We start from the raw sequence: 19,385 nt of genomic DNA on the forward strand, positions 1-19,385 counted from the left end.
TGAACAGAACTAGGTACAGAAATGAGGTAGTGGGATTTCCCACTGTCCTGCGTAGCTGCATCCTGTCCTGCCCTGGGCTGCTCTGTTTCTGGCCCAGCAGGAGATGACACAGGAAAGCAAAGACTGTAGATAGAGGGTAAAGAAAGTGTGGCACATGTACACTTCCTGGAGGAATTACTCTACAGCACGGCAGCTACCTGTGCATGAGCTTCCAGGTGGAATTCAAGGGACTGGTTTTGGCCTTTAAAGGCCTAGATGATCTGAGCCATGGTGACCAAGAGTCCTGCCTCCCTCCCTGACCATTCACTTGCAGCTTAGATCAATGGAGGCGCTCAGCCTGAAGTGCCCTTGCTACAAACAGGATGGCAGTGCTGACAAGGGCTTTCTCTGTGCAGTTTTTATTGTCCCAAATGAAGGGTCTTCCATCACTTAGGAGGGGTTTTCATCATTTTGGAGTTATACAAATGAATGGGGAACTAGGATGGTGCTAGTGATGCCAGGGTGTGCTGCTGAGAGGTTAAGAAAAATTCTCCCTCCTCCTTGTAACAACCTTTCATGTACTTGAAAACTGTTATCATGCCCCCACTCGGTCTCTTCTTTTCCAGACTAAACAAACACAATTTTTTCAGTCTTCCCTCATAGGTCATGTTTTCTACACCTTTAATCATTTTTGTCGCTCTTCTCTGGATTCTCTCAATTTGTCCACATCCTTCCTGAAATGTGGCACTCAGAAGTGGACACAATACTCCAGTTGAGGCCTAATCAGCGCAGAGTAGAGCAGAAGGATTATTACTTGTGTCTTGCTTACAACACTCCTGCTAATACATCCTAGAATGATGTTTGCTTGTTTTGCAACAGCGTTACACTGTTTAGCCTATGGTCCACTATGACATATTTAGTTTGAGGTCCACTATGATCTCCCGATCTCTTTATGCAGTACTCTTTGCCAGGCAGTCATTTCCCATTTTGTATGTGTGCAACTGATTGTTCCTTCCTAAGGGGAGTACTTTGCATTCATCCTTACTGAATTTCATCCTATTTACTTCAGACCATTTCTCCAGTTTGTCCAGATCATTTTGAATTTTAATCCTATCCTCCAAAGCACTTGTAACCCCTCCCAGCTTGGTATTGTCTGCAAACTTTATAAGTATACTCTCTATGCCAGTGGTGGGCAACCTGCGGCCCATCAGGGTAATCCCTGTAGCCTGCCTCTTCCTGCAGCTCCCATGGGCTGGGAACGGCGAATCACAGCAACTGGGAGCTATGGGGGGCCATGCCTGAGGACCGTCAATGTCAGCAAAATGTCTCACAGCCCTCAATCAGATTACCCTGATGGGCCAAATGTGGCCCCTGGGCTGCAGGTTGCCCACCACTGCTCTATGCCATTATCTAAATCATTAATGAAGATATTGAACAGAACCAGACCCAGAACTGATCCCTGCGGGCCCCCACTCGTTATGTCCTTCCAGCATGACTGTGAACCACTGATAACTACTCTCTGGGAACGGTTTTCCAACCAGTTTTACACCCACCTTATAGTAGCTCCATCTAGTTTGCATTTCCCTAGTTTGTTTATGAGATAGTCATGCAAGACAGTATCAAAAGCTTTACTAAAGTCAAGATATACCACATCTACTGCTTCCCCCCCATCCACAAGACTTGTTCCTCACTGAGTATCTCCAACCACTACCTATATTTTGGATTCTTTTCCCCTAGGTGTGTTAGTTTGTAACTGTCCTCAAATGAAGAGGGAACTAGCCACTTAGGGGTAGAGCTCAGGACAGAACCCCCATTTCTGGTGTGGCCCATCCCTGAGCTCTGGCTTAATCTTTCTCCCTCCTGCTTGCTATCACCAATATCTGGTGTGGCTTCTCCCCTCTCTTGATGTGGGTCAGTTGCTGGGTCCTTTGCTGCTGCCACTGCCTGTTGCCTCCTCTCAAGTGACTTTGCACTGTGCCAGGGTGGTGTCCCTTGACAAGCTCAGCGACCGCACTAACCGCTGGCAAGGCACGTAATGGCCAGTACCCGAGGGACAATAAGGTGAATAGCACAAACCCCAGTGGTGGGATGACACACCCGGAATAGCAACGAACAGAGCGGGGAATTACTGGGAACAGGAAAATAGGATCTGGGAAAGGCCATGGTTCAGGTTAACTGAAAAGTAATAAACATTTATAAATAAGTCCCACCCCCTTGCACTCACAAACTCCTCCAATCCCACCTCCCTCCCTGACATTTTCCCCAGGCGGATGGCATGGCTGGGGTGGCATGTCCCGAGATGGCGTGGTGCAGCACTGTGGCACTGGCCAGCTTAAACAAAAGTTAGAGCTCCGCAAATCCGCTGATATCCATGGATATCCATGGATCATTTTTGTGAATAGCAGATTGGATGTAGATACAGCCATGCAAGGCTCTACTTACCAGCAGCGCCTGGCTCGGGCAGCTCAGGGGGCGGGGGTATGATTGCCAGGCATTCAGTTTTCAACTGGAATGCCTGGTCAAAAAGGGACCCCTCTGCCCCACTGTGAAGCAACACACACTGCTGCTGCCATCACTCGCGAATCCCAGAGAGCAGCATGTGATGTGACGCCCTTTCCCCACAGACTCTGCTCCCGTGCTGCCCCTTCTCCTTGAGGCCCCACCCTCACCTCACCTCCTCCCTGCAAGATCCCACTCCCCCAACTCACATAAAAGATGTATAGATACACATAAAAGATGCCTACCAGATTGCAGATCGGATGCACATTGATTCTAATGGATGTGAATCGGATGCGAGTCCACATTTTTGTATCCGCACTGGGCTCTAACTATAGTTTCAACCAGTTTGCCCAGTTCTGAATTCAGGCTTACTGGCCTGTAATTGCCAGAGTCACCTCTAGAGCCCTTTTTAAAAATTGGCATCACATTAGCTATCCTCCAGTCATTTGGTATAGAAGCTGATTTAAATAATAGGCTACAAACCACACTTAGTAGTTATGCAATTTCACATTTGAGTTTCTTCAGAACTCTTGGGTGAATGCAGTCTGGGCCTGGTGACATATTGCTGTTTAATTTATCAATTTGTTCCAAAACCTCCTCTAATGACACCCCAATCTGAGACAGTTCCTCAGATCTGTCACCTAAAAAAAATGGCTCAAGTTTGGGAATCTCCCTCACATCTTCGGCCTTGAAGAATTAATTTAATTTCTCCGCAATGGCCTTATCATCCCTGAGTGCTCCTTTAGCATCTCGATCGTCCAGTGGCCCCACTGGTTGTTTAGCAGGCTGCCTGCTTCTGATGGACTTAAAAACATTCTTGCTACTACTTTTTGAGACTTTGGCTAGCTGTTCTTCAAGTTCTATTTTGGCCTTCCTAATTATAACCCTGGTAAAGATTGATAAATCGGGCTCAAATTCTGCTCACAAACGAGGTATTGGGGAAAAGCAGTGGATGCCAATGGGATGGATAAAATAGTCTCCAATGCAATTCTTTTTCAGCCTGTTTCAATTACAGCATATTTATTTGTAAGACAAGATGAGGTCTGGGGGATAAAAAAAAGTCTGCAGCCACCTCAATGTATTGTACAGGAGCTGGCACATGCCAAGCTAAGCTTCCAAAATGCTACACCGGAAATGAACTACCACACAAATGAACTGAAAGCTTACCCTGCTTTTGTCAAAACTGGTCACATCTGAGAACACTGCAGGGTTACTATACCTGGCTGGGGGCCATTATATATTTATTTCTGGTATTACACTTAATTTTATTAAGTCCCAGTTACTTACAAAGCTGGGTTATTTATCTGTCTCTGTTACAACACAAGGAGTTCATTTCTGTATTAATGAATCCAGGACCAGAGACAACCAAATTCATTCAAGGTCATTGAGGTGGCTTTTCATAGTCTTTATCGAGGCAAAACACAGAGCTGGTATGGTTTTGGTGCATTTGACACAAAACTCGTCACTGGAGTTATATCAACGTCCTTGGGTTCAACGAGAGATTTCAAGGTAAAATTCTGCAAAATCGTTGTCAGTAACAAAAATATCTCCATCCGAGCCAGACCCTCTCCCAAGCAAATCCGTTTCCCTGCAATGAAAAAGGAATGTTGAGGAGATGCAGGAGATCTTTCTTTGCAACATATGTTAAATACTGTTACAATGAAACTAAACCTCCGGATTAAAGTTAGATGCACAGAGTGATTCCAAGTAATGACATGGAGGATAACGGCAGTCTCCCAGAGTTTGGGAAGGTATGAAAGCATTTGGGGTCTTAAGAAGCCACTCACAGATCATTTTAAAGACTGAGTTCCATAGAGTAAGTAGCTTTTTAAATACAAATATGTGGAGACAGGTGGGCAGATATGGGGTTTGAGGAAGAGTTAATGCAGGTCCCAAGTCAGTTAATATGTTTATGGGGGGAATGACACAGTGGTTCTTGAGTGGAAGGTGGAATTAACAGATAGCGAGGTGCAGGCATACTGAGTAGTAGGATGGAGAACAGCAAACAGGGTTTTTTAACAGAGTGACAGGATCTTCATTGATTGGAGTAAAGTTGAGAAGTTAAGCAGCCCCTACTGATCTCTCTCCAGGTGTCTATGCAGACGATTTCTGCCCTGTTGCATGTTACTCCCTTCAATTTTACTTTTGCATGCACATTCAATCACAATTTTTCCACTGCAGGCTGACACAGACAGACAAAGGAAGTTGTGAAGTTGTCAGGCAGAGCGGAGAGTAGTGCATGTTCAGTAAGTTAAAAAAGACACTGGAGACCAACAGATGATTCACTGTTGTGAGAGGCTCTGCTTCATGAACGGCCTGAAAAGTCTCTGCATACTACAGTTTGAGAACTCTTTGTATACTCAAGACAAAGTTAAGAGAGAATGGTCTGGGACCTGAAACAAACATGACTTTTTTTACCTGCAGAAAAAGGCATGAAGAAGTCACTCTTCTTAAAGGCACCATTTTCATTCAAGAAATGTCCCGGGTTAAATTGCTCTGGCTTTGGAAATTCTTTGCTGTCATGTAGGACTGATTGCAGGACAGGGAATATAGTGGTGCCCTGAATTAGCAAACACAGATAAAGAGAGTTAAAGTGGACACTGTCCAAAACAGAGAAGCCTCCAGAATTCACTGGGCTGGGCAGTGGGACATGTTCTTCTTTCCTTCATTTTCCTGCATCCCCTGGAGCCAGAACCAGAAATATTAAAATTCCATGAGAAAAGGGAACCTCACCAAATGGGAGCCCACCTTCAACAAGAAGATCCTGGAATCTCATGAGAAAGGCTCCTCGTATTAGATTGCCAGCCCGATTTCTACATCTAAGAGATTTGGAAAAGTCTGGTTAAGATCCAGAAGTGTTAGGTGCATCTCTCAGCTGCTGTTTGGAAGCATTTGACATTCCCTTGTCTTCATAATTTAGTCATTGCACCAATAGTTTCCACATCACCATTTATAAGAAATAAAATGTATTATTATTTTTATCATTTTATTAAAGCTAAAAAGTCCTATACAACTCCCAGTGTAACTCAATTAGCAACCTAGAACATGGTGACTGTGAGTTGTGGTGCACATTAACACGTCAGCAGGACTAAATCTTGGTGGAGAGATGAAACCAGCTCAGAAACTGACCTCCCAAAAGAGGCTCCAAAAAGAGGGAAAGATTTGCACAGCCTGCTTGAAATGTTGAGAACTAACCTTGGGGATAACATATTGTCTGAAATGAGTGTCTCTGGTCACTGTGTGTGGGACACCCATTGGGACAAGGTTAATGATTCTCTGCACTTCATGTAACACAGCATCTGTGTAGGGCATCTGGCTTCGGTCCGCCATGCAGGGGCTTCGGCTTCGGCCAATCACACGGTCAATCTCTTCATGAACTTTCGCTGTCATCAAATGAACGAGGTTAACAACAAAACTAAAGAACATGATTCCCATAATTTTTCCCCCATTCTCACACAGTCAGAAATATACACGCCTCAGCAGATACATGTTGGGAATATAACAAGTTATAACAATATAACAGTTAGTTTTGGGTTACTGAAACTATTGTACATGGTATCTAGGATAAACTGCCAATAATGTAATTATTAGGGCAGTGATATGGCTCATGCCTGGTTGTGTTCTGAAAGAACACAGTGTGGCATTATCACCAGAGCATATAACTAACTGCTACACAAGAGATTGAGGCCTAAAATTTCCCCCATCAAAGTCAATCATCCACATGACCTTGGAGGAAGCCCATGAGATTGGAATTAGCACTGGATATTAGCTGGGTGTTGATAAATCTCTAACACTTGCCTTTATTTGAGGGGAGGGTGTGGCACTCTGTATCTCAAAGCAGCACCCTGGAACCCCCATATCCACTCCTGTCATATGATTATGATACATTTCATACACAGCGTGCCATGTAAGATATTATATGAAAGGTCACGATCTGCTGAAACCCACTGTTCTGTCCAAATATGTACATCATTAATGAGTATGAAGTTAGGAGATTTTGCTCTATGGTTGTTACTGAAATTTGTTGTACACTTGAGAGTTGGCAACTGCCAGTTCTCCAGTGACAACAAAGGAGGGGATCCACTCCCAGGAGGGTGTTAAACTACCATTAATCAGCGAGGGGCTTTTGAACAAGGTATTTACAGTGCTGTAAGAGAGCTGCACGAGCATCACACAATGGGGGATTGCTCCACTCTGTGACTCAGCAAAGCCCACCAGGACATATCTGAGCTAGTGTTTTCCAGGTACATGGACTGCAGATATAAAATAGGGGACAGTGGCTTCATTCTTTTGCCTTTCTCCTCCTGCATCTACACTGGAAGCAAGAACAATGCTGGGAAGACCAAGCCTTAAACTGAGGAGACTGGTCCCAGGCTTAAAGGGGAAGCCTATGTGTTAAGGATTGTAACCTACCTGCAACATCCAGTGGGGTGAGAACAATAGCTTGATCCAAACACTGAATAGTCTAATGAGGTTCAGGATTTAGATTGCGTGCTTACCTTTTGTTTTCTTTGGTAACTCTCTCTGACCTTTTGTGCCTACCACTTATAATCACTTAAAATCTATCTTTCTGTAGTTAATAAAGCTCTTTTATATTTTACCTAAAACAGTGTATTTTGGCTAAAGTGCTTGGGAAATCTCAGCTCAGTTTACAAAGGCTAGTGCATGTCCTCTCCACATCGAGGGAGGGCTGGACTGGGTAACGAACTTACACTGGTCGGGCTTCTGACCACAGCAAGATGCTACAGCTCTGAGGTGCAAGGCTGGGGGCTTGGGAGATTTGCTGGTGCCTTTCTCTGTGTGATTCATGAAAGGGTCAGGGAGCATTCATGTAATTTAACTGAGTGTGGGGCTCCACATGCTGTTGTACTCAGTGATAACAGCTCATGAAGGGGTTTGCTGCTTGTCACTAGAAAAGCATTCTGAAAGACAGCCCAGGCTGGAATGTTAAGGGGGGAACAATGATACCCCAGTTCCAGGTTGTACGGTGGGAATCCCATCACAGAGGGGGGCATCTGACAGCATTGGAATGTGAAGGCTCCTGTTACCCATAGACCAGGCACCTTCTTGTCAGTGGCAGCACAGGTTTCTCCCGCACAAACACATACACTTTCCCCCAGCCCAGGAGCCTTAACTTGGACTGTAGGTGAGAAAGGAATCCAGTCACAATGTCTTACTCAGGCAGAGGACCCTGTGCTGAGACCGCCCCGAGGAGGTGGAGTAATGCCAGTTGTGACGGTGCTTTTCAAATGTGGACACCTGTCTATGGAAATTGAAGTAACACACCAATCCCCAAACACCTCTCAGTTTCACATAAACCAGTGAACATCTTGCACACAGTGCTAATGTGGGTTACGTCCAGCCCAAGCCAGATTTGATCTGGTGACTTAAGGGGCAGGGGTCTGTATCCATTAGACATCTCTTGAGCCATGTAATCCCCTCATCTCTCCAAAACTTAAAATTGTGTGCATCTGTGGGGTACCTTCTATTTCTGGGTATTTCAGAAGAATCAGGAGTCCATGTCTCAGGGTGGTACTGGATGTCCCTGTTCCAGCAAAGAATAAATCCAATGTGCTTCTTACCAAGTTATCAGTGTTGAATTCTGACTGGCCGTTCTGTCGTTCCTGCAGAGAGACTTGTTATAGTTGTTTGATCATTGACTGTAAGTGTGGGACCCATTCATACAAAGCCCAAAGTCTCCCATCTTCTACCTGTTCTGCGACCTACTCGGCATTTTTATAAAAATTCTTAAAGAAAATGGGCCACAGCCCTGGAGATTGCAGTAGCACTGCTGGGGTGTTTTGGGTCATTGCTGTGGAAATATATGGCCTTTTCTATTAGAAGAGAATTGGAGCATTACTTTTACCTGGTTAGTTTTCATCTGTATTTTTAACTGTTGTTGATTCCCTTTGCTTTCATATTTTGTTTGCATGGGCAGCAATAATGCCCTTGAAAACTTTGAACCAGAAAGGAAACCAAATGTTTCTAACCAATTCTTAGCCTTGGAGCCAGAAGGACTGAGTCTGATGCTCCAAAGAAAGTGAGATCCCCACTGAAAATGCAGATGCCTGGCTACCTGCTGACCGACAGGTGCAGTGGTAGAACATCTAATAGGCTATTGTTGTAAAATATTGCAGGAGATTAGCAGGTGGGGTTTCCAAAGAAGCTGGTAATAGCTTAGGTCTGTGGGTGTCTGCATAGGAAGCCATTAGAAACTACTTTCTTTCTACTAATCCCACTGATGCTAACATACCAATAAAAGTGCTTCTGCCTACCTTGTAAATAAAACCTTTTCAATGGCTAACCTCAAACAGAACCAGTCTATACATTGCCAAATGCTGTTGATACCTGCTTTGGGTGCTCTGTCCTTTTAAGACATGTATACACTGCAATAAAAGACCCACGGCTGGCCTGGGTCAGCGGACTCGGGCTCGTGGGGATCGGGTTGAGGGGATATAATATTACAGTGTAGACATATGGGCTAGGGCTGCCGCCCAGGCTCTGAAGCCCACAAAGAAGGAAGAATCCCAGAGCTTGGGCTGCAGTCCAAACACCAACATCTACACTGCAATTTTATAACCCTTCAGCCTGAGCACTGCAAGCCCGTCAGCTGACCTGGGCCAGCCATGGCTGTGCTGTGGGTCTTTCATTGCAGTGTGCACATATCCTTAGATTTGTCTTATTCCCTGGTGTAGTCCCACTGGCATCACTGGCACTACTCACACAAATGAGGTGAGCAGGGCTTGCCTTTTAGAATGTAAATCCCAGGGGCAGAGACCAGGTCTGCCTTTGGGTCTTGTACAGAGAGTGATAAATACCCACAATATGTATAATGCACTCCACAGCAAAGGAGAAGGGCGGCTGCCCTCACATACCTGTTCCATTTTGATGAGGAAAGCATCGATGAAGTCTCGAGGGCAGCTGAGATCCAAAGACTCTTTGTGCATCTTCACTCTCTCCAGAACAAATCTTCTAAACTTCTCTGAATTTTTAACTAACTTCTGGTGAGGCCCAGGTATATAATCCATGAGAGTTGGGAAAAAATTGTACAGCTAGAATGATGGAAGGAAAAGCACATCTTCGTTTATCTGGATTACCAAATAATCAATTGACCCAATTGACTCAGTTACAGCAGCACAATACAATACTTTTGTGGCACGTTCCAGTGCAAATACATTCTAAAGAACTTCTCATGCTTCACTAACTCATTCTGCTCAATACACACATATTCCTCACAGAAACTGCAGTGACACTCAGTTCTATTCGCTACAATAATCTCCATTATTTCCAACAAAAAAGCATCACCAATACAAACGTGCTGTTCTTGAAAATCACACTCAGGTTCCCAAACCTAACTCAGACTACAGATTTTCATAGGCAGAAAAAAAAAAACGTCAAAGATATCTTAGTCTTCCTCAGGTTGGAGTCAAGGAGCCAAATTCTCTGCTGCTGGAACTCCATTGATTTTGACTGAGTTCGACCGTTGTACATTTGGTGAGATTTTCAGCAATGGGATGTGTGGATGGCTGTGTACTAGAAATGAAAAGAAGTTTGCTTTGCAGGTAAGGAATGTGACCACATTCAGGTATCCCATTGCGAATATACTATGGCATGTGAATTGCAATGATTTGGATGCTAATGTTTTAACTGGCAGTTTCCTTGATTTTTACCAATAGTGTTGAAAGGGAATGTCCTTGAGCAAACGTAATTCTGTGCAAATGAAGTGATTTGTGTGGGAATTTAAATAATCCTTAGAAACAAGTTTGAGGCTGGGATTGGTAATAGCTGCAGCCTTATGAGGAGAACAGGAACATTATGGGAACGAAATAATTATTTAAGGAAAAGTAACAGTGAAAGAAAGAAAGATCTATCCCTTCCCCCATTACAAAGGAGAAGAGTGGAAAAAAAACACTGAACACACCTGTCCCAGGAAAGAGCGGAAGAGTTTATTGTTTTCCTCTGTGAGATGAATGAATGTCAGAAACTTCTGATCTTCATAGTCAAACCGGTTCCCAAAGACAATGGAGCAGATGATGTTGGAGACAGCATGGGTGAGAGGGATGATGGGGTCAAAGGGTCGCTCTGCAACAAAACCAAACCAGAGTCCAATTTTTAATTCAGTATTTTCACCCACAACATCACATCCATTGATGTTATTGGGAAGTTCTGGATGTCCTGGCCCCAGACCGAGAGTGGAGTCCCTAATATTCATTGGGGAGGGTGAGTTCTGGTATCACAGTTCCAGGGTGAGCTGGGCTTTAGACCCCTTTCAGTCCCTCTTCAGAGCCTGCCTCAGGTGACTGGCTGAGTTCCTGCCCCACTCTGAATGGGAGGAACCCCGCAGTCTAGCCACCCTTGGACTGGATATCTGAGCAGCAGACTCACTAATTCCCAACTATATTAGCATGACAGGCTGCTCTGTGCTGGGCACCTGTGAGCCCTTTCCCTCCAGGGACCTGTGACCAGTGGGTGATCAAAGTGACTCAAAAAACAAACAACAATCTCCAAAACAAAAAGTGTTATTTATCCACTCAAAAGGTATGCAGCACACAGAGCAAACACTAGAAACAATAAAGGCTTCTACACACATTCTTTTTACCTAAACAATCTCTCCTTGCAAGCTTTGGTAAGTTCCATTCAGCCCAGTTACCTCCATCTCACTCAACTCCCTTCCTGCTTCGGTGAGAATCTCTAAGGTTTTAGTATCCCTGCTGGATGCTAGTTTCTGTCCAGGAAGACAATACTTTGCCAATTAACTGAAGCTAAGCTGGGGGTGTTCTCAAATTAACAGCTTCTCCATTATTACCAGTGGCATTCTCTCTGATCATACTTATCTTTGTCATTATTTCATTTCCTCTTGGTGTCCCCTTTCAGCCTCCTTTTACTTAATTCTGTACAGTCAGGCAGGATAATATCACACAGGTAAACTGAGGTGCACAAGGTATTTATGAAAAATAACACAGATATTTCCCTCATTCTCCACCTAGGACTTCCCTGTATCTCTGTACATTTATATTAAATAATTATCACCATTTTGCTGGAAATCAGTTTTCACACTGTCTCCTTTGCTGCTCTCTGCCTGAGTCACTCTGGTCTGACCAGAGACCATCAGTCCCGCTCCGAGTGAGGCCTGCCTGTCTGCCGTGGGCTCTTTACACAGGCCTGACAGACATTATCACATTCAGAACAGGATCCTGCATTCAGAGGATTCTGCCTGAGCCATTGCTTGTAGCATCATCACAAACTCCTGTAATGCAGCAGGACCTATACAATATTCAAGGAAATTGTCTACAAGACTTGACCTCTCTGACCTGAGACCATATTGCACAGGGAGAACATCCAGAAGCAGCATTTTTTCCATGCAGCGTATTCTCGCCTCACAGCAGTCTCCTGCTCATGGCCCTCACCCAGGCAGATTTCTTTTGGGTCATTATCTACAGGAGCAGCTGCCCTTGGTTCAGGATACACAAGTGACAACAGCAGTAAGGTAGCTGTCTCTTGTTTCTGTATCACAGGTGGGGAAGGTTCTCCATGCATTCTCCTCTCATACACACAATTCACCGAGATGGACAGTCAACTTCATTTTAGCCTTTAATGTTGCACTGTATATTGCAAGAGGTGGGATGGTCTTGTGGTTAAGGCAGTGGACTGGGTCTCAGGAAATCTGGATACAATTCCCAGCTCTGCCACAAACTTCCAGGTGTGACCTTGAGCAAGTCACTTAATTTCTCTGTATCTCCGTTCCCCATGTCTAAAAGAGAGAGAAAATAATTCTTCCTTTTTTCATTTTTTCTTCTTTGTGTGTATTTAATATGTACGTTGCTTGGGGCAAGGACTGTCTCCAACTGTTTGTTAGCACAACCCATAGGCAAAGGAGCCCCAGTCTTAGCTGGGACCTCTAGAAACCACTGGAACATAAATAAATAATAAAATAACAATCGTCACGTAGAAAATACTGTAAATTTACACAGCGATTTACTCGGGAGGCCATCCCCATGCAATGTAGGAGACAGACTTGTATCAGACACCTAGCAGAGAAGAAAATCAGAATAAGCAAGCTGTAGGCCTGAGTGTCTTATTAGCCCAACACATGGAAGACAAACTAATCCACTCTAACATGGTTCACTGTGTTAGCTTCTGCCTACTCTGGACAAACATTTTCCATTTGCCCATTGGCCACAGATCAGAGAGTAGAAAACATGGGAAATAACAGCCAGGAAAGGTCATCCCGGGAACTTTTCTCACATATTTTTCCTTTACATTAACACAGGTTGTTATATGTGCAGCTAATGATTTGAGTTATAAGGTGTTTGAACCAAAGTTAAGATCACAAAATAAAGGAAGACAAGAGTCTTTAGGTAACTCCTCAGTTTCTGAATTACAAGCAGCAATTCCCCACCGTGTGTGTTTCTGAGCCTTTCCACCAGAAAACAGGCTTCCTCCTGGATCCGTTCCTCAATGCTTTTCTTCCCCATCCCAAAGTTTCTGAGCGTGGTGAGGGCAAATCGGCGAAGCTGCTTCCACCGCTCCCCATTGCTGAAAATAATGCCTGGAAAAGGGAGGACAGGAATGAAAGGGGAGTTGGGTTGGGGTGGGGGGAAGACTCAATTTGCTAAATTTCTAACCTAGGGAAACATGGGTCATTGAACGGTTCAACGTCAAGGAAAACATTATTGTATGTGTGTTCTACTGGAGACACTGCATTACATTTTTTGTGTATGTAACTCAAAATCCCACACATTACTCTAATTGCTCTTTATAGCAATTATGAACAAGAAAAATAATTCCATTGATTGCCATGCGCAATGGCTGTATTTTGTTCTCTAACACAGTGTAAACCGTCACAGTAATTACTGCAAAGTACATATACTGGTACCATGTAAAAATAAGAAAGTAACTTTAGCCACCTAAGTGTATATCTTTCAACAAACAGGATAAATGAAACACCAACTGTCTTCTCAGTCATGTTCTCCACATACAGAGAACATCAGAGCTACATGCTGAAGTTGTTAGAAATGTACCTGCTCCTTTGGCAATCTTGTCAGCCAGTGCCAGTTTTCCTCTTCCACTGAACTCATCCCCTTGATCAATCAGAGCTTCCTTCAGAGCCTCCAGTCCATACAGCACCACAACCCGCTGTGAGCCTAAGCATATTGTGAAAACCGGGCCGTACTTTGCACTGAGCTGTAAAAGATTAACACAAAGGACCAATACGTTTTTACTAAATCCAATTAAGAATAAGAATGAGAGTGGATCTAATTATAAACTGATGAAAGAGCTCTCCTGCCACTAAGGATTACACTCAATAAGGGATATAAGCACCTAGATGAAAAATGTTGATCCTCAAAACCCCCAGCTAACCCTCCAGGCCAGTGGTTCTTGATCACGGCCCCCTTCTTGGTGTTTGTAGTCATTTATGGCCACCCCCACCCCACAAGTACATATACCACCCCCCAGCTCTGAAGGCAGAGCAGAGCAGCAGAAGCTGCTGGCTCGGTACCCAGATCTGAAGGCAGCACCACGCCAGCAGCAGCACAGAAGTAAGGGTGGCAATGTGAAGTCACATTCACCAATATAGTCCATAAGACTTAGCGCCACATTGGCACCCTTACTTCTGTGCTGCTACTGTCACCCCAGAGCCAACAGCCCGAACCCCACCTCTTCCCAGTGAAGGATTGTCAGGGGGGCAGGAAGGAGACCCCAAGCCCTGGTGGCAGAGCTCTGGCTGTCAGACCCAGTGGCAGAGTTCTGTCCGTCCCCTTTATCCTTGCCTCCAGGGTGTGCAGGGCCCTTTGGCATGAGCCCAGCCACCCAAGATTGACAGCCAGAACTCTTTAAAAAACAAAACAAAAAAAACCCCACCCAACTCACACCTCCTTTGACCCATTCCCATGCCTCCCTTGTGAGGTCCGCCACATGGTTTGAGAACCACAACTTAGTGGGAATGGTACTCACCCAGGATGTGGGAGAGCTGGGTTTAATTCCCCCGCATACCTGATGTAAAGAAGGGATCTGAAACTGACTCTCTCCTCTCTTTGGAGAGTGCTCTAAACCTCCACGCTGTGGGTCATTCTGGAGAGGGGCTCTCTGTCTTTCCCATTGAAGCCGTTCCATTGCGTATAAATAACTGAATAGTCATTGGGAAAGAAATTTGGGTCTCCCACATCCTGGGTGAGCGACCTAACCACTAGGATACAGAGTTAGTCTCATTCTCTCTGTAGCCCAATGACTATGTTAACTTGACAGAATACAAGAGTGTAGGTCTTACCCTTGTTCTGCGAAGAAGGCAAGTATCATTAGATCAGTTTTACAAGTGGGAAACAAATAACTTCAGTGGTTTCCCCAGGCACCCACATGGAATCAATTGCAGAGCTGGGACCAGAACCCAAGCCTACTGTCTGCCAGTTTCCTGCTTAACCCACCAGACCACACTCCCCATCGCAGGATAACCTGTACAGGCTGCAGCACAACTGAGAAGGCATATTCTGATTTACCTGTGAATAAGATACATTATCATAAAAACAACACATTGGCAGGAGCAGGTTGTATCTGGCATTCAAGATTAAATATTTCCGTGGAAAAAATATTCAGCCTTAAACATGAGGAGTTGAGCCACTGTGCAAACCCCAGAAATTTGAGAGTTCTCTTTCCCCACACTCTGTTTAAAACCCACCTGAGCCAAAGCCCTGGATAAGGAGAAAGCCCCCTTACCTCACGTACAGCTTGGGGCAAGTTCTTTATATTCAACTGCAGCATGTTCCCTATGATGGGAAAAGCAACAGGACCAGGTGGCAGCTTCCCACTTCCAGACACCTTTCTCCATGTTGAAAGGAAAAGAAGGGAAAAGATACAAATCACCAGGAAAACACTTGTTGCTTCCAGAGGTTCCATTGCAGAGTGTAGCAATTATTCCAGGTTCTGGCAGGGGGTTACTTTGTACTTCAGCTTTTATACATTGTATGGTGCAAAAGTACAATTGCAAGTGCAAGCAATTAGCCAATAGGGTCTCAGTTCTTCCGGGTCAACAACATTAAGTATGGTCTAAAAAAGCTTACTGGATAACTCCTTTGAATCTTTGTTTGCTGATAGTCTGTGTTTGCCCCTTGTGTACTCGCTGACAGAGCACAAAAATAAATCATAAAGTGAATCCCTCTAAGGCTGCCCAAACTTCCATGAAATCATGTCATATGACTGTTGTACCCGTCCCCGAGAGGCTTGGTGCCAGCTGGAACACTACATACATACAGTGGTGATTGCCTTTCATGCTGTTATATGGGCTTTAGACTAAGGCTGGATGAACAGTATACAGTTGAGATAAACTGGGCTGGTTCGCACCTCCCCTCTTCCCTGCCAGCCCCTCTATGAGCTGGCCTTTCCCCTTGTTGTCCCCCCACCCCTCTGCCCACTGGATAACCTGAGGCACAGGTGTGAAGACCGAAGAATCTAATGTGTCACTGCCTGAGACAGGTGCTAGGTGGCCAGGTGAAGGAACCTGCAACTGCCAGAAGGAGGGGCAGGAGCTGTCACCACCAGGGTCCTTTTCCTGGGGAAGGGCCAGGAGCAGCCTCACAGCACCCCTTGCAGCCCAGGACAGAGAGAATAAAGCCCAGTATTGCCACAGGGTCTGCAGCAGCAGCCACGGAAAGGTGAGTCCACCAGAGCACTGGATGTGAGACACACACCCCCGCCCAGTTAACCCCAGCTCTGTGGGAGACATTTTCCCACTATCACTGTCTTTTCTGGGTCTCCATCAGTGAGAGCTACTTTAATTTGCTAAGTAATCTCTCCTGGGTGAAATTCACCCCTACTCTAGCTGGCTGGGTGTTCAGATGTGCCCACCATGGTTATGTTGAGTGCAGAGGAGGGTGGGGTGACTCCAGTGGTGGACAGAACTTGAGAGAAACCCTTCTCCCAGGAATTCAAGGGGCTGGTTTTGGCCTCTAAAGGCCGAGGTGGTCTGGGCCCTGGTAACACAAGAGTCCCGCCTTCCTCCCTCACTATTCACCTGTGGCTTAGGTCAATGGAGGCTCTGTCTGAAATGCCATAATATAACCGGGATGGCCTGATGAGGGCCTTCTCTGCGCAGCTTTTACTGTCCCAAATGAAGGGACTTCCCTTGGGATACAATTCCACCGTTTTTTCAGAATTGTTGCATGAGATTCAGCCAAAATTTTACTGGGCTGTATTTCTTCTCATGGTTAATCAAGAGCTGCACTCTCTCCTTGATGGTTAACCCTTCAGTTATTTGTAAATCAACATACTAGATTCATCATAATACACATCGCAAATAAAGATGGTTACAATAAAGGGAGGGGAGGGGAGGGGAAACAATATATCTTTGTTAATCACAGACCTGTAAAAAGTCAGCCCAAATTGCTTTGAATTTTTCAGGCATTCTGTTTCTGCCACAAGCCAGTCATTCGTTAGCTGCGAGGTCTACCATATCACCGAGTCAGACACCAATATTTGGCTAGGATTAATCTTTCCATTTTTGCCGGATTAATTTTTAGCAACCAAAGCTACACATTGGAACCACACCAGGTATCAGGAATATATTCAAGAATGAAACTTAAGGAGGAGGGCTCCAAGTTAGCATCCAATATCAAATTGATCCTTTGGCCCACCTCTTACCAGAAATATTTGATACAGTGGGACTCCCAAAACATATGAGTGAACACCAAGGGAGTTACATTTCCAACAGCGGTCAGCGTTTGTGAGGGACGTTACCATTAGCCTATTTGGGGACCAGTATATTCAAAAAAAGGACTTTTGGTGAATAAGCTGTAGTCTCAGGTCTATAGTTGCTTTTTTAACATTAGATACAATTGTATTCCATTGGATTGGATTGTCATGTATCCAAATATCTATTCCAAGCAACTCTCAAATTATCAATCGTTGGCAGAGATTTTGGGGCCAGAAAATCATAAAAGGATACCACTAGCCAAGTAAATCCAGGAAGTTTCCTCCAAAATAACAAAAAACTTGGAGGTTCTGGAGCTCCCAAGGCATTCAATCCAAATGCATTTGTAAGTAAATGTTTTAACTGGAGATCTTTCCATGCTCCAGAGCAGGACAAGCGAAATTGCTGCTGAAGATCTATACATGGTTTAAACTTATCATTGTCAATTACAGGTTTCAGAGTAGCAGCCGTGTTAGTCTGTATTTGCAAAAAGAAAAGGAGTACTTGTGGCACCTTAGAGACTAACAAATTTATTAGAGCATAAGCTTTCGTGAGCTACAGCTCACTTCATCGGATGCATTTGGTGGAAAAAACAGAGGAGAGATTTATATACACACACACAGAGAACATGAAACAATGGGTTTATCATACACACTGTAAGGAGAGTGATCACTTAAGATAAGCCATCACCAGCAGCAGGGGGGGGAAAGGAGGAAAACCTTTCATGGTGACAAGCAAGGTAGGCTAATTCCAGCAGTTAACAAGAATATCAGAGGAACAGTGGGGGGTGGGGTGGGAGGAAGAAATACCATGGGGAAATAGTTTTACTTTGTGTAATGACTCATCCATTCCCAGTCTCTATTCAAGCCTAAGTTAATTGTATCCAGTTTGCAAATTAATTCCAATTCAGCAGTCTCTCGTTGGAGTCTGTTTTTGAAGCTTTTTTGTTGAAGTATAGCCACTCTTAGGTCTGTGATCGAGTGACCAGAGAGATTGAAGTGTTCTCCAACTGGTTTTTGAATGTTATAATTCTTGACGTCTGATTTGTGTCCATTCATTCTTTTACGTAGAGACTGTCCAGTTTGGCCAATGTACATGGCAAAGGGGCATTGCTGGCACATGATGGCATATATCACATTGGTAGATGCGCAGATGAACGAGCCTCTGATAGTGTGGCTGATGTGATTAGGCCCTATGATGGTGTCCCCTGAATAGCTATGTGGACAGAGTTGGCAACGGGCTTTGTTGCAAGGATAGGTTCCTGGGTTAGTGGTTCTGTTGTGTGGTGTGTGGTTGCTGGTGAGTATTTGCTTCAGATTGGGGGGCTGTCTGTAAGCAAGGACTGGTCTGTCTCCCAAGATCTGTGAGAGTGATGGTTCGTCCTTCAGGATAGGTTGTAGATCCTTGATGATGCGTTGGAGAGGTTTTAGTTGGGGGCTGAAGGTGATGGCTAATGGCGTTCTGTTGTTTTCTTTGTTGGGCCTGTCCTGTAGTAGGTGACTTCTGGGTACTCTTCTGGCTCTGTCAATCTGTTTCTTCACTTCAGCAGGTGGGTATTGTTGTTGAAGGAATGCATGATAGAGATCTTGTAGGTGTTTGTCTCTGTCTGAGGGGTTGGAGCAAATGCGGTTATATCGTAGCGCTTGGCTGTAGACAATGGATCGAGTGGTATGATCTGGATGAAAGCTAGAGGCATGTAGGTAGGAATAGCGGTCAGTAGGTTTCCGATATAGGGTGGTGTTTATGTGACCATCGCTTATTAGCACCGTAGTGTCCAGGAAGTGGATATCTTGTGTGGACTGATCCAGGCTGAGGTTGATGGTGGGATGGAAATTGTTGAAATCATGGTGGAATTCCTCAAGAGCTTCTTTTCCATGGGTCCAGATGATGAAGATGTCATCAATGTAGCGCAAGTAGAGTAGGGGCATTAGGGGACGAGAGCTGAGGAAGCGTTGTTCTAAGTCAGCCATAAAAATGTTGGCATACTGTGGGGCCATGCGGGTACCCATCGCAGTGCCGCTGATTTGAAGGTATACATTGTCACCAAATGTGAAATAGTTATGGGTCAGGACAAAGTCACAAAGTTCAGCCACCAGGTCAGCCGTGACATTATCGGGGATACTGTTCCTGACGGCTTGTAGCCCATCTTTGTGTGGAATGTTGGTGTAGAGGGCTTCTACATCCATAGTGGCTAGGATGGTATTTTTAGGAAGATCACCAATGGACT

The 19,385-nt window shown here is 44.8% G+C and overlaps 1 protein-coding gene across 1 annotated transcript in view; it reads right to left on the bottom strand.

Moving 5' to 3' along the window:
* Window positions 1-3,466: 3,466 nt before the first annotated feature.
* The window catches only part of LOC119858359 (E3 ubiquitin-protein ligase MARCHF8), a 202,200-nt gene continuing 186,281 nt past the window's right edge, over window positions 3,467-19,385 (bottom strand). Inside the window, exons 9-17 of the mRNA XM_043519087.1 lie at window positions 15,190-15,302; window positions 13,500-13,662; window positions 12,878-13,027; window positions 10,400-10,560; window positions 9,354-9,530; window positions 7,961-8,102; window positions 5,674-5,861; window positions 4,897-5,038; window positions 3,467-4,066 (exon numbers count right to left, since the gene is read on the bottom strand). Of these exons, the coding sequence (XP_043375022.1) occupies window positions 3,885-4,066; window positions 4,897-5,038; window positions 5,674-5,861; window positions 7,961-8,102; window positions 9,354-9,530; window positions 10,400-10,560; window positions 12,878-13,027; window positions 13,500-13,662; window positions 15,190-15,302 (1,418 nt within the window). The 3' untranslated portion in view covers window positions 3,467-3,884. The remainder of the gene's footprint in view (window positions 4,067-4,896; window positions 5,039-5,673; window positions 5,862-7,960; window positions 8,103-9,353; window positions 9,531-10,399; window positions 10,561-12,877; window positions 13,028-13,499; window positions 13,663-15,189; window positions 15,303-19,385) is intronic.

Source organism: Dermochelys coriacea, chromosome 7 (genome assembly GCF_009764565.3).
Source record: "Dermochelys coriacea isolate rDerCor1 chromosome 7, rDerCor1.pri.v4, whole genome shotgun sequence".
Taxonomy (NCBI): Eukaryota; Metazoa; Chordata; order Testudines; family Dermochelyidae; genus Dermochelys; species Dermochelys coriacea.